Source organism: Dipteris shenzhenensis, chromosome 9 (assembly GCF_047967505.1).
Source record: "Dipteris shenzhenensis isolate YYH24624 ecotype China chromosome 9, Dip_SZ_1.0, whole genome shotgun sequence".
Taxonomy (NCBI): domain Eukaryota; kingdom Viridiplantae; phylum Streptophyta; class Polypodiopsida; order Gleicheniales; family Dipteridaceae; genus Dipteris; species Dipteris shenzhenensis.
In genome coordinates, this window is record NC_141604.1 from 3887437 (window position 1) to 3900127 (window position 12691).

Sequence of the window (12691 nt, forward strand, 5' to 3'; positions counted from 1 at the left end):
GGACTATTATACTACAAATTCTTCACTTAAATGAGCTTCCAATGGCTTCCCCATAGCAATGTTTTCTGAGGCATAATATTACAGCAAGGCCTAATATTACAACAAATGCAGACCTGAACAACATCTCACTTTGTTTTGTGGGAAGTAATCACATGTGATAGATAGGGATGTCTAATGCTCTGTACAGCAACCTTCTGGCAAGAATGCTACCAAGAAAATAGAACTCATCTTTCCCATGGACTGAAAAGATAGCATATGAAGATTTTATAGGCCGCTCACATCTGATACCACTTGTAAGAAAAAGCTAACCACTTAGAGAAGAGGCAAGATGGAGAGAGGAGAAGGAGAGAGAACAGGGAGAAGGATCCTTGTTGGATTGACTGATCTCAGAGTAATGCAAAGGATAGTATGCCATTCCAATATGGTTTTGCCGTGAGTCCCTAGACTTCGTTTAGTACTAGACTTGGGCATAAATGCACAAATGCTTGATTAATTTACCTGACACTTGGTAACCCAACACAAGAGTGCAGCTGGTATATGGGATGTAAACAAGTGGCAATAATGTAAAGCCACACTATCTATAGCTCTAGATCACAGTATAGCACATGTGAGCATTCTAGAGCCATTTACTAATCAAACCCTACTTAGGTACTGTGTCAATGTACACATACACTGAATGAGTGTGTGTGTGTGTGTGTGTGTGTGTGTGTGTGCACATACAGACATATATACATACATATGTGTGTGTGTGTGTTAACACTTTCTACCAAGCAATGACCGGAAATGTTGCCTAGTGATATCAGGAACTGTCCATGATGGACTTTCCAGAACTGTCCGTCTCAGGTCTCTCAAAACAGCTTGGAGACAATATTTTTATTCTGAGCATTTCTATCACCCTTTGTTTTAATATAAATATCACCAATTTCATAAAAGACAAGAAATTTGTGAGTTCTCTGAGTTTGAAAAGTGAAAAACAATGCATGGTAGAGTAAGCAAAAAAGTTGAAATACAAACTACCTTGTGGAGGAATCTCCTAAGACGAGTTATGGTGTGTGACTGATTGAGTAAACAAAGAAGAAGAAAGAACCAAAGTCTGTTAGGGAAATGCAGTGCCTTGAAACGTGGGAGAAAGCATGGCAAGCGTGAAGCACCATACCCAGATCATTTGTCTTCTCTCATCTGGAGTACAAATTGCCCTGCTCTCAGCTACAAGGTACATGAACTGACAGAGCTTCCTGTGTATCACAAACTTCAAGCACCCCTGGATGATTTAGCCTATAAGTTGGATGAGCTACTTGTAGAAATTCAGCAATGGACACAGATTTCTCCCATGTACACATACATCTAGATACATGAATCCATGACCACGTCCAGACTCATCCTCTGAAAAACAACAATTAGTGCAGTTGCAATCTCATAAGTCACAAGGTTGAAAACCATAAACACTATCACGCACCAAGGTCAGTGTAGAGCAAAACATACACAACTATTCTCTCACATACATATGCACACACCTAATCATCCATTCATGCAAAAGTCTTCGTATGAGTTTCTGTCAGCACTCCAGAGGTGAAGGGCAGACTCGGCCGTGTCAAAGGCTAGCTCTACAGGAAAAGACTAATCAAAAAGTAACCCACATTCTCTTCATTCAAGCTACAACTGCTTGTGAAGTTCATAAGGTGAAATTTGCATGTTCACTAATGTGGCAGGAACATATTCTAGATGAATCGAGAGAGAGAGAGAGAGAGAGAGAGAGAGCATGTCTGTGGGCATTACATCGACCTTGTGAAAAGGGGCCAATGAATTCCAGATAGAAGGTCTGTCCAATCCCCAACACTGTAGATTGCACATCTCTGTGAAATCCTCCTGGCTCTCCACATTTCCATCAAATCCCTCGGACAATAAGACTAATCTAAATACTTCACGCAATGCACTTCACTGCTGTTGTTCTTTGGAGTCATCCGTCTTTTTCTCAAAAATGTATTCAAAGCCAGCAATAGGAGGAGTGAGAGTGGCAGGGGAGAGACCAGGAAAGGGGGTAAGATCAGGTACCAAGGCAGCTTCTTTCAAATGCGAAGGAAGAGCCTCGATTGCTTCTCTCTTCAAACGAAGCCGAAGAGTTTCTCCCGCTGCTCTTTTCCTCTCCTCTCGCATCAAAAGCCTGCTGTATTCCTTAGCAAGTCGCTTACCCTCCTCCGCTGTCAGTGGGGGTTTCTCTTCCTCCTCTTTCACATCTCCCGCCTTCTTCTTCGCCTTCTCCCTGGCCTTCTCTTGTTCTAGCTCTATCTGCCTCTCTTTGGTCATCAACCCATACTTCTCCATCTCCTTTTCTCTCAGCCTCTCTTTCTCCTTCACATGACGCAGAGGAGAAGGAGCTTCGAGAGCTTTCGGAACGAGATCGTCAAACCTGTGCCTACCTGGATCGCCATCCGCGCCCTCTGCAGCTCGACCTGCTCTCTTTTTGTCTTTCTTTTTGTCTTTCTTTTTATCCTTCTTCTTCTTGACCTGCCCTTCCTGTGCGGCGCGTGCAAACAGAGCTATTTGAGATGAAAGGGGGCCCAGATCGAAGGGCTTCTTACCAATGTGCAGAAGCAAGGCCCGCCGGGAAGCAAGAAAGGGAGAAGCCATGGCGGGATCATGAGCAACAAGGCAATCTCATACGAGAGGATGATGAGAGCCGTAAAGGATGAAGGAAGCGAGCTGCCATAGCAGAACCTGCGAAGAATGGTTATGGCTACGGCGATGGAAGCCTTGACAGAATTGGCTATGGCGATCTGCTCAGAAACCCTAAAAAAAAAAACCCTTACAAGACTCTAGTTTAACAAGGGTGACACTGTGTGAATTGTACTATGTTTTTTTTGGCCTGGCTCCGGAAGGGTATAGTGAAATTTCAAATGTAAAATAGCGAATTTTTGTGTTTTTCGTTATTTTGTACGTGTAATTTTTGTATTGGTTCTTGAGGGGACACATGGCAGTCTCCCATTAGTCCGTCGAATTGGGCTTAATGCCTCTTAATCAACTTGCATTTCGCCGTTTTGGGTAGTGATGGGCCATCGCTCTGAGGATCCTTCATGATGGAGAGAATATTGTGAAATCGTGAAACATTGAAGCTATTAGCTAGAGCGCACGCATATGTTTCCCATAAATGGTGAGAGATCCACCTCGAGAAAGTCATTCCAACATTGTTTGTTGTTTTCAAAGATATCCTCCTCTTCCCGGTCGTGTAGCCATGGCAAACAATCAGTGCTTACCTGAAGCCATGGATACTGAGAGTAACACCTTGGCAAGGGTACTCTTTGCTTCCTTCACCTTTAACTTCACTTTCAACTTCATTTCTTTCATATTTTCGGGTTTCGTGAGACTGCTGAGCGACTCTTTTATTCTTTTGAGTTCAATAAGATGCCTAGCTATACTGATCCTGTGTCACTTCTTACTGTTTGGTTTGTCCAGAGCTCGAGAAGCGATATGGGAAGGCACCCCTGACTGAAGGAGGAGACGAAACTGCCGCCCATTCTGGTTTGTCAAAATATTATATTCAAGTTTGTGTACATTTCGCTTGCTTGCCGTTGAACGCTCTCTCTTACCTCCTGTGCATGGAGATGGGGCAACTTCACGGAAGGTTGATTTGCAAAACGCCGCTGCCTTTGTGATAGGCCCTTCAACTCCTATCCTGGTTTCGTCATTTGGCAAGGTTGAGAGAGATGCCCACTTGCTGAACCACTCTGCAATCAAGAAGCCAGTGAAAAGGTCACTCCAGAAGTCATTTCACGTGGCTGCTAAGGCAGCATATGCTAAAGGTGAATCTTGTTCTGAAACTTTCATTCCTGCACTCTATTTCGTCTACATGGCTGCCTCTCTGGCCCCTTTTGCCTCCTCCCTGCACCTTTCGTCATTCTGTTGTTGATTGGTCTTTCTATTCACTCCAACCTCAGCGCTTGCCCTTCGCTTAAGTCTACCTTCAACTGCTCCCAAGCCCTTATGGTTGTTCCCTCCTCTCTTTACCTTCACAATGACCTTGTCTATGTTCTAATGCGCCTCTCCCTCGCTCTTCACGCTCGGCCACACGCCCTGCATACTGCTACATAGAACCTTCTAGTACCTGCTCGCTCGTATCAATCTGCCGATTCCTTTTTCAACCTTAACTTTTAATTTGCAACGCTGCCTCTTACGACTCATTGATTAATAGCTATGTTTCGTTAGGGGCTGTATTTGCATGCATTTGTTCGTCCTTTCCTAGTCTTGCACACTAACCTTTTTTATGTTTCTTTTCAAGTACGCGGTGTCCCAAATGATGTGCTCCTGTTGCATTTCATTTTCTCTAAGACTGAAATTCTACTTTGTTTCATTTAATCCTATTTAGTGATTAAATGAAACATTATATGTCGTAACATTATTGGCAGCAAGCAAATTGTCTATTGCATTTTAATTACTTATTAAAGAGTAGAATTTGGCCAACCCCATAATTACTTATATGTCGTAATATTATTGGCAGCAAGCAAATTGTCTATTGCACCCACGAAGGCCTTGGAAGATGAATCACAAGAAAGCTATCTATGCAAATTGTTTGAGCAAAAAAATGATGGAAACAATCAAGGCATTGTTGTAGCAAATAATGAATACCTAAAGGATTCCACCTCATTACCGGTATTATACATATGGCAACTCACCGATCGCATCAGTCATAGATTTGCTTTTGAGGGCAAGCTCTTGTCTAAATATGGAACATACAAAGCCAAAGACCCAAAGTAGGATGTTCTTCGTGCTGACTTCACAGATAGACACAATTGTGACACTGTCACATTTGTTGTCCCTCATTCCTACATAGACCAATACAAAGATAAGTTGGAGGTAGATAGCTTCTATAGGATTGAAGGGCCGTCAGTGATTAAGAAGAGCCTTGGTGAAGGTGGTACTTCCTCTTATTCAATTCATCTTGATGCCACAACTAGTGTTCTTAAAGGTGAACCATTTGAAGGAACTATCACTTTGTTGAATGATCACAAGCTTGCAAAATATGTGCCTTTTGTCACAAAGAATTGTAGGTCATTGAAGCACCTCAATATCGCAATGGGCACTATATCATTTATTATCATCAAAGTTGACGAGGATGGAGGAGTAGCAGATCAATTAATCATTGCGGATGGCCCAAGAAATGAAAACCGAGCTGCGGTAAACACAACCTTCTAATTGTACTTGAAAATGCATGGCAAATTTTGAAACAAACATAATAATGTGTTGATTTTTAATGTTTTCCAACTCTCTTTTGTGAATGAATGCAAGAGTTTGTTTGCATGCCTTGTTGAGGAGCACAATGAAGAAGGCATTGTCATATACACACTAAGGAATGTGTCCTATATGGCAGTAAGAAATACATTGTGTGTATTTGACTTCAGAATTTTAGCAAACATTCCTGATGGTGCAAAGAAAGAAGAGCTTACCCGTGTTTGTTACCTTGCTTTTTCACTAACTTGTTATGTTTTTTGCAGGTCAATGGTATACTACAATTCACAAATTTGAACTCCCAACTTGTGGAGTATTCATGTGTTGTTTGTGCAAGCACGCATGTTAGTCGGGATCATCAACGACCTTTTTGCTACACCTGCAATCGTAAGCAAGAGATCATTCAAACACCTTGCTTGATGGGAAAGATAGTTCAACGATTTGGTGAAGATGTTGCGATCCACTTGCGAGGATCCCATGTTGACTCTATTCTCCCTTTAGAGGCTCCTTTCTAAGAGCTTCATAGTGAAAGTGTTCTTCGCATTCGCTCAATGCTCCATTGCATTCAATGTAGTGGCACTTTCACGGTGAATAGTTCTGGGCATGTAATAGGCTTTGAAGGAAGTTCTTGATTGTAGTGAGCCATTTCTCAATCTCGAGAAGGTGTACTTTGTCAATGAAAATTTAACATTGCCTTGATCTTGTCTTTGTATTTCTTTGAATGCAAAATGGACGTCTCATTTCAAAAACAAGTTGTTAAAATCCTCAATGCGTTTGATCTTGCAACAAATGTTGCTTTCTTGTAGCAATATCCATAAAACACAGACATAATTTATAAATTGTTTGGTTGATCTAATTCCAATGCAAACATATTCCAATCTCCTAGAAATCATTATTAAATGTGTTCAAACAAGTGAACTCTTTGAAGAGCTTCCTTGGAAAAAGCTCTCAAACCTTGACCATAATTCATATAATCAAATTACATGTGCTCAAGAAGTTGGTAAAATGGTAGCAAATATCTCAACGTCAAGATCTTTATTATACAATTGCTTGACAAATTTTTCGCGCGCATTGGGTTGTTTATTCAAAGTCATTTGTAAAACTAATACAAATGCCTATCAATGCTATCATGCACACTTTCAAAATAATATTTTGGTGCATACACTTTTACTAGATGAAGCTACAATACCTATGCAAATATCACCTTTAATACATATCCAAAGAAAATGAGCATACATCCCTTAGACAAAAGAACATGAAAGCCAACTTGGTTTGATTGTTTTGAACAACCTTGAATTAAGTGCGAAAGAGATTGCTATGATATTCACTGAAACATACAAAGATGTGCCTTACAATATACAATCTATCGCACGGAAGGTATATAAAATTAAGGTCCCAATTATCACAAAAGAGCAAACCAAGGGTATTGAAAGTACAATAGCTGACAAAGAAATTGATACAAGAGAAGACAATTGTTCTTCAAAGCAAGGATTAAGTTTTAATTCAACAAAGGATGAAGAAACAAAGAAGAGAAAAGTAACTAGTCCTGTTGCAATACGCAAATACATGAAAGCAATTCTGGACACACCACAACATTCTTGCGAATGTTGTCATACATTAACATTCTCATCCAAGTTGCACACAATAGATCATACAAAAAGTACTTTTTTAATACAAAATAACATCATTACCGAAGAAGTTAATCTCAAAGAAAAAAGCTTATGCTCAATTTGTTTCAAATATATCAAGAGAAAGATAGTACCAATGTTTTGTCATATCAACATGCCACTTGCTAAAGAAAACAAAATACACTAGTCTTCTTAATGATATTGAAGCTCGCCCTATTTCTATTCAAATACCTTTTGCTCAGATACGTGAACTCAATTTTGATGGACAATATGGCCTCAAGGGAAGCATCGTGAATGTTTTTGCTGACGTTGACAGAGCCCAGCAAGTATTACCAAGATTCCTTACGGATGGAATAGCAGCCATGGTTGGGATTAAAAGAAAGCTAGAGTACACTCATTATTATATGAGTGGATTAGTAAGACCTACTTTAACAATCCGTACATTGAAAGAGCTACTTTTAAATTCTTTATACAAAGAACAAAATGTTAGATTAAACCTTGAATGGGCTCAACATATAGAGTCTTTACAAGAAAATCAAATAAAAGAGAACTCATCATCAAACAACAACATCGATGATGATAATGATACCTTAGAGACAGACACATTGATACATGGGATTTACTGTAGCCAATAGGTAATTGACTTCGAAGACAAGACAATAAATATTGCACCCTCAAAAGGTTTCTCACCTTTAAGCATCTTTAAAGACAGACATTGTGAAGAACTAGCTTTCCCTAAACTCTTTTACGGGTGTCAATGCTTATACAATCTACCAGATAGAACTTCGTACCAAAGCATTTTGCAATGGGAACTAACTAACAAAGACCGCCGTTTTACATTCTCCATAGAAAACTTATTTTTTAAAACCATGAAAATATTGGTTCGTCAAGTACTATCGTCAACTTGGGTACGTATGCGAAAAGTGCAATTGCATGGTCGAACATTAAGGGCAAAAGACACTGCAGATATGCAAATGCGTGAAATAAAATACAACCACTTGCAGCGATTTGGTGGTGTCGACATTTTGCTTTGTGGAGACTTATGCCAAGCGAGTCCAACAAAAGATGCATGGATATTTTCTGATAGAGCCATAGCATTGTCTATGGTACCCTCCATTTGGAAAGAACGTGATAGCACCTTCCTCACAATTCTAAAATCATATACGATTCGGCACCCAAACTCTTTCTGATCTTCACTATTTAAACAACCAATACAATCGCAACCCTGAGTCAAAAAAAGGCACACCACATCTATATTATACGAATGCAGCAAAAGATAAATACAATGATGAAGTATTCCAATTACTAAGTTCAAAACCATACCTCCTTACCGCAAAAGACATTAGACATAGAACCTATAGCAAAACAATCAACATACCAACAGATCCCAAAAGTATCGAGGGACTACATGTAGAGGTACGCCTAAAAGTTGGAATGATAGTCAAACTTTGCTCCGGAAATATGGACATTGTAGATGGCTTAGTTAATGGAGCAGATGCCACTTTTATGGATTCTAGAATTGACAACAAAGAATCAATAGTATGGTTACATTTCACAAATCCCACAATAGTTTTGAAAACATGTAACATGAACACAAGCTTGTATGTTGACAATATTAATCCTTCATGGACACCAATATTTCAAGTAACACGCGAATTTCAAATAGGGAAATTTTTCCTTTCCCTATTTTCCTTAACGCAATTTGCAGAAAACAATTCCCTATTCAACCAGCAACTGCTCAAACCATTCATCGTTCGTAAGGTCTTTCAATGGATACCTTGGCCTTTGATCCTATAGGAATAAAATCACATGGACTAACTTATACTGCACTATCACGTGTTAGAGATCCCTCTAACCTATTTATTTTGCACCCTTTGGAGATGAAACACATCAAAGTTGACACAACCGTTACTCTAGAAATTGCACGCTTGCAAAAAACACGACAATGGAAATTTGACTACATAGACATTCAAAAACAATGTGACTTAGCAACTCTACAATCATTAAACACAAGAACATACCAAAGGCATAAAGATGATATAATAAGCGATACAAACATTCTCGCTTCCCAAATATTGTGCCTACAAGAAACACACTCTAAAAGTTATGAAGACCCTACCATTACAAACTTCAAACATGTTACATAAACAATGGGTGTCAGAATTACAACTTACTACAAAACTGAACTAAATCTACTAAATAAACAATATTATTCTAATAATGGAGTACAATGCCTTGTCACTATATTTAGCAATCAAAAAACAAATACAATTGCCATTGTAAAGGTATATAAGCATCCCACAACAAAAACTCAAGCTCTAATCCACTCATTAGAAGAAATACTAAAAAGTTTGAATAAAGACATTCTCACATACATCATAGGAGACTTTAATATCAACTACAAAGTAAAGTGTTCTAATATGGAAAAACTTGGTACACTAATGCAAAAATACAACATGAAGCAAATATTAATTCAACATTGGACCATATTTGGACAAACTCATTCAACGAATACCAACTATGTGGAACACACTTTAGATGATCCACCGCCATAACAATTCGGTTTGTGCCCATCATAAAAGCCATAACAATTTGGTTTGTGCCCATCATAAATACAAATACATGTCATGGTCAGATCATTCTATCATATACACGACCATTTCTCCTACATAGTAGGCCTAATGAATCATATTCATCTTGTTTTTTTTTGGGAAGGGAAGGGGGGGGGGGGGGAGGGAGGAAGAGGGGGGGAAAGATGTAAGCTTGTACTATGAACAAAACATACGCAAAAACGCCTAGGGATCTTCAGAAGCCTTATAAAGGGGGTGAGGGCGGGGGCAGGGGGCGAAACGTGCCTGTGGATACTCAAACATGTGCGAGGTTGGAGATTCCTGGCCAAGATCGAGTAAAGGATGTGGGGATACCGCAAGACGGCCTAGGGAGGCAGGAGGAGGAAAGCATGTCAGTGGTTCGCCAGATCTTGTGGCTTGGGGAGCCTGTTGATGAGCTAGTACTGAAAGCTAATCAAAAGAAATGAGTTCTCGAAGATCCTGGTCATGTGCAGAAATCCTTGGAAGAGAGAGTTGGTAATAATGATGGTGTCACAACCAAATCCATGCCTAAACGGATCAAGGATGTGGCCTGGCAGATTGGATCAAGGATGTGGCCTGGCAGATTAGAGGTCGTAAGGAAAACCGCTTTAATTTCTCTTGAGATGCCTGTCGATCTCTCTCAAAGCAGCAGGCCAAGGGTTGAGTGAATCGCTTTGTGTATTGTCCTGGAATGTTCGGGGGTGCTGTAGTAGGGAGAAACAATTCGGATGCACTCAGTTGGTGAGAGGCTTAGTCTGTTAGTCAATTTTCGTGTTGGGCGTATAGATAGGTTCTCTACGTCACGGGAGGGATGTGGATGGGGGTGTCAATGGGAGGGAGAATGGTATTTTCTACCGGCTTGTAAGACAATGCACCTCTATGCTGGTGGTTCACACTTCCTTGTTAAGTAGAGAGATTGCATTTTATTCCTTTCAAGTTGGATCCAATGGTGTTACAGCAGGCAGCAGGGATTCAAGAACGTTGTGGCAGAAGCCTGGAAGAGTGCTACTGTGTGTGTACATGAGCCATGTGCCCATTGGGATGCTAGAATAAGGAGGGTTGGAAGATGTGCTTGGGTATGGCAGAAGCAATTCCATAAGCAGAGGAGCAAGGCTGGTACAGTAAAAGTATGCACGTCTGATCCGATCCTAGCTAAACTATTGGTTGATATCACGGATGTATGGCATGAGTGGGAATGATGGAGATTGGAGAGGGCTAGGCTATTCAGTTAGAAAATTATGGTTAAAGGTTGGTGGGGATGCACCCTCGCATGTCTTTTCACAAGCCTTAAAACACAAGCATAGCAGAGACCTAATAGACAAGGTGCAAAATGCAGAAGGGAAATTGGTCACTGGAGAATTGCCGAGACAAGGTGCAAAATGCAAAAGGGCAATTGGTCACTGGTACTGGATAATTGTCAAGACCTTTAGACAGGAGATAGCTACGGTGGTCAGGTGGATGATGAGTGGAGACAGGGTGTGTCCCCTATATTGGAACTAGTGGGAGTCAAAGTCTCAGCAGCGCACAGGTAGGCCTTTTTCTGGGGAGGGGCTGAGGTTGGCTTTGTAGAATGAGAAGTCTCCAGACCCTATAGTCTAACAAAGGATTTTTATGTGGTTTTCTGGGATCTTGTGAAGGAGGATTTAGTCAAAATGGCTAATGATGCAAGGAAGAGAGGAGCATTGTCCAGTGATGTAAATGAAGGATTAGTCAAGCTGTTCCCAAAAAGGTAGAATTGAGAGTCAAGGTTAGTGATTGGAGGCCTAAAATGATTTTTAAAACGTCATATAAAATATTTGCCAAAGCTTTGTCTCTGAGCTTTGATTTCATTGGTGAAGAAAGGAGTGGTGGAGGGAAAGATTGCAGGTCTATGTCTGCCTTCTAGTCAGCAGTTGTGTATGTAGCTCTTTGCTGAGATTTTGAAGGTGTTTTGCCTTGCATCTAGTGAACAGGTGTGTAGCTAGTCGAAGTCATTTGTAATGAGGATGGATTCGAGCCACAGGTCAAATTGGGAGTTACATATGTCGATAAGTTGGGTGGAGAGAGCAGTGATTATCTGATATCTAGGTGCCCCACTTGGAATGGGAGTTAGTTTGAAGCAGTTAAAATTTCAGGCTCGGATTTAGTAATGGGGCTAGTCAACAGCTTGGAAGGCCTACGGGGAGCACCTCCAATGGCAAGGTCATAGTGGATTATGTGGGGATACAAGTCTATTGGAATCAGTTTGGTGGAGCAGAGCATTAATGAATAATGCTTAGACTTTGGCTCTTATGGAGCTTAAAAGAGCAAGGGCAATCCATAGAAAAGGGATACATAGATGGGTGACATCTGGGATGCTAGAACTCCAGATTGGAAGTCAATACAAGAAATTTCAATTCACTATAGGCTGAACCAAGTGGAAAGGGTGCTTTATCATGTGTTGCAGAGAATTCCCCATACTGGCCAACAAATGTAATTCCCAGACAATTATGGAGGGGAAGACAATGGCGGGTAGGAGGTAAGGGTATGCTATCGAAGAGTTTGGCAAGGGTGTCTTGATGCAAGGTAGTAATGGGTTAATCAATGTAATCACTCGTTGGGGTCTTCAAAGAAGTGGGAGCTTGAGGTTTTAGTTTAGGGATGTGTGGCGAGGGTGTCTAGTGGGGAGGGCTAAGTTTCTGGCCTGGAAAGTACTAAGTATGTGCCTGTCGGCGGTGAGGGAAGAATTGCTAAGTGGGGGCAAGGTAATCCTGGATGCAGTTTGTCCGATTGTGAGCAGGATTTGGTGCTATGTGGGTTGAGTGGTGAAGGTTGTCCTAGAGAGCTGATTTGCTAGGCGACACGGCCAGGTTCACTTTTACGGTGGCTTTGATCTAGCCTGCTATCAAGATCTATTGTGTTGTTAGCGGTATGGGATAGGTACAATAAGGTGATATTTAGCAATGAGGTGAAGAAGGTTCGATGCTAGTGTTTGGTATGATACATGCCTGTTGGCGAGTTCTTTAGTACATGAGATATGCCAATGTCTAGCTATACAATAAGTAGTGTATGAATCTGTTGCAAAATGTGAATGCACTTTTTGAAAATATGTCCTAGAATGCAGGTTAATCCCTAGTGTCCATTATGTGGGAGATGGTTTGAGTACACTGTGCATTTAATATGGGGTTGTGCTGTCCCAAGAAGTATCTGGTGTAAGGTTGCTGGAAAGCTATCATGAAAATGGGGTTGATGGGGTGCTTTTTTATTACTACGAGTTGTTGGGTGACATGGGGT

General features: G+C 40.7%; 1 protein-coding gene across 1 annotated transcript; it reads right to left on the reverse strand.

Annotated features, from left to right (window-relative positions):
- Positions 1 to 1618: 1618 nt before the first annotated feature.
- LOC147898096 (uncharacterized) lies at positions 1619 to 2842 on the reverse strand. Its single transcript, XM_087379307.1, has one exon. The coding sequence runs from the start codon at positions 2626 to 2628 to the stop codon at positions 1936 to 1938; it is 693 nt and encodes a 230-aa protein (XP_087235433.1). The 5' UTR covers positions 2629 to 2842; the 3' UTR covers positions 1619 to 1935.
- Positions 2843 to 12691: the final 9849 nt, after the last annotated feature.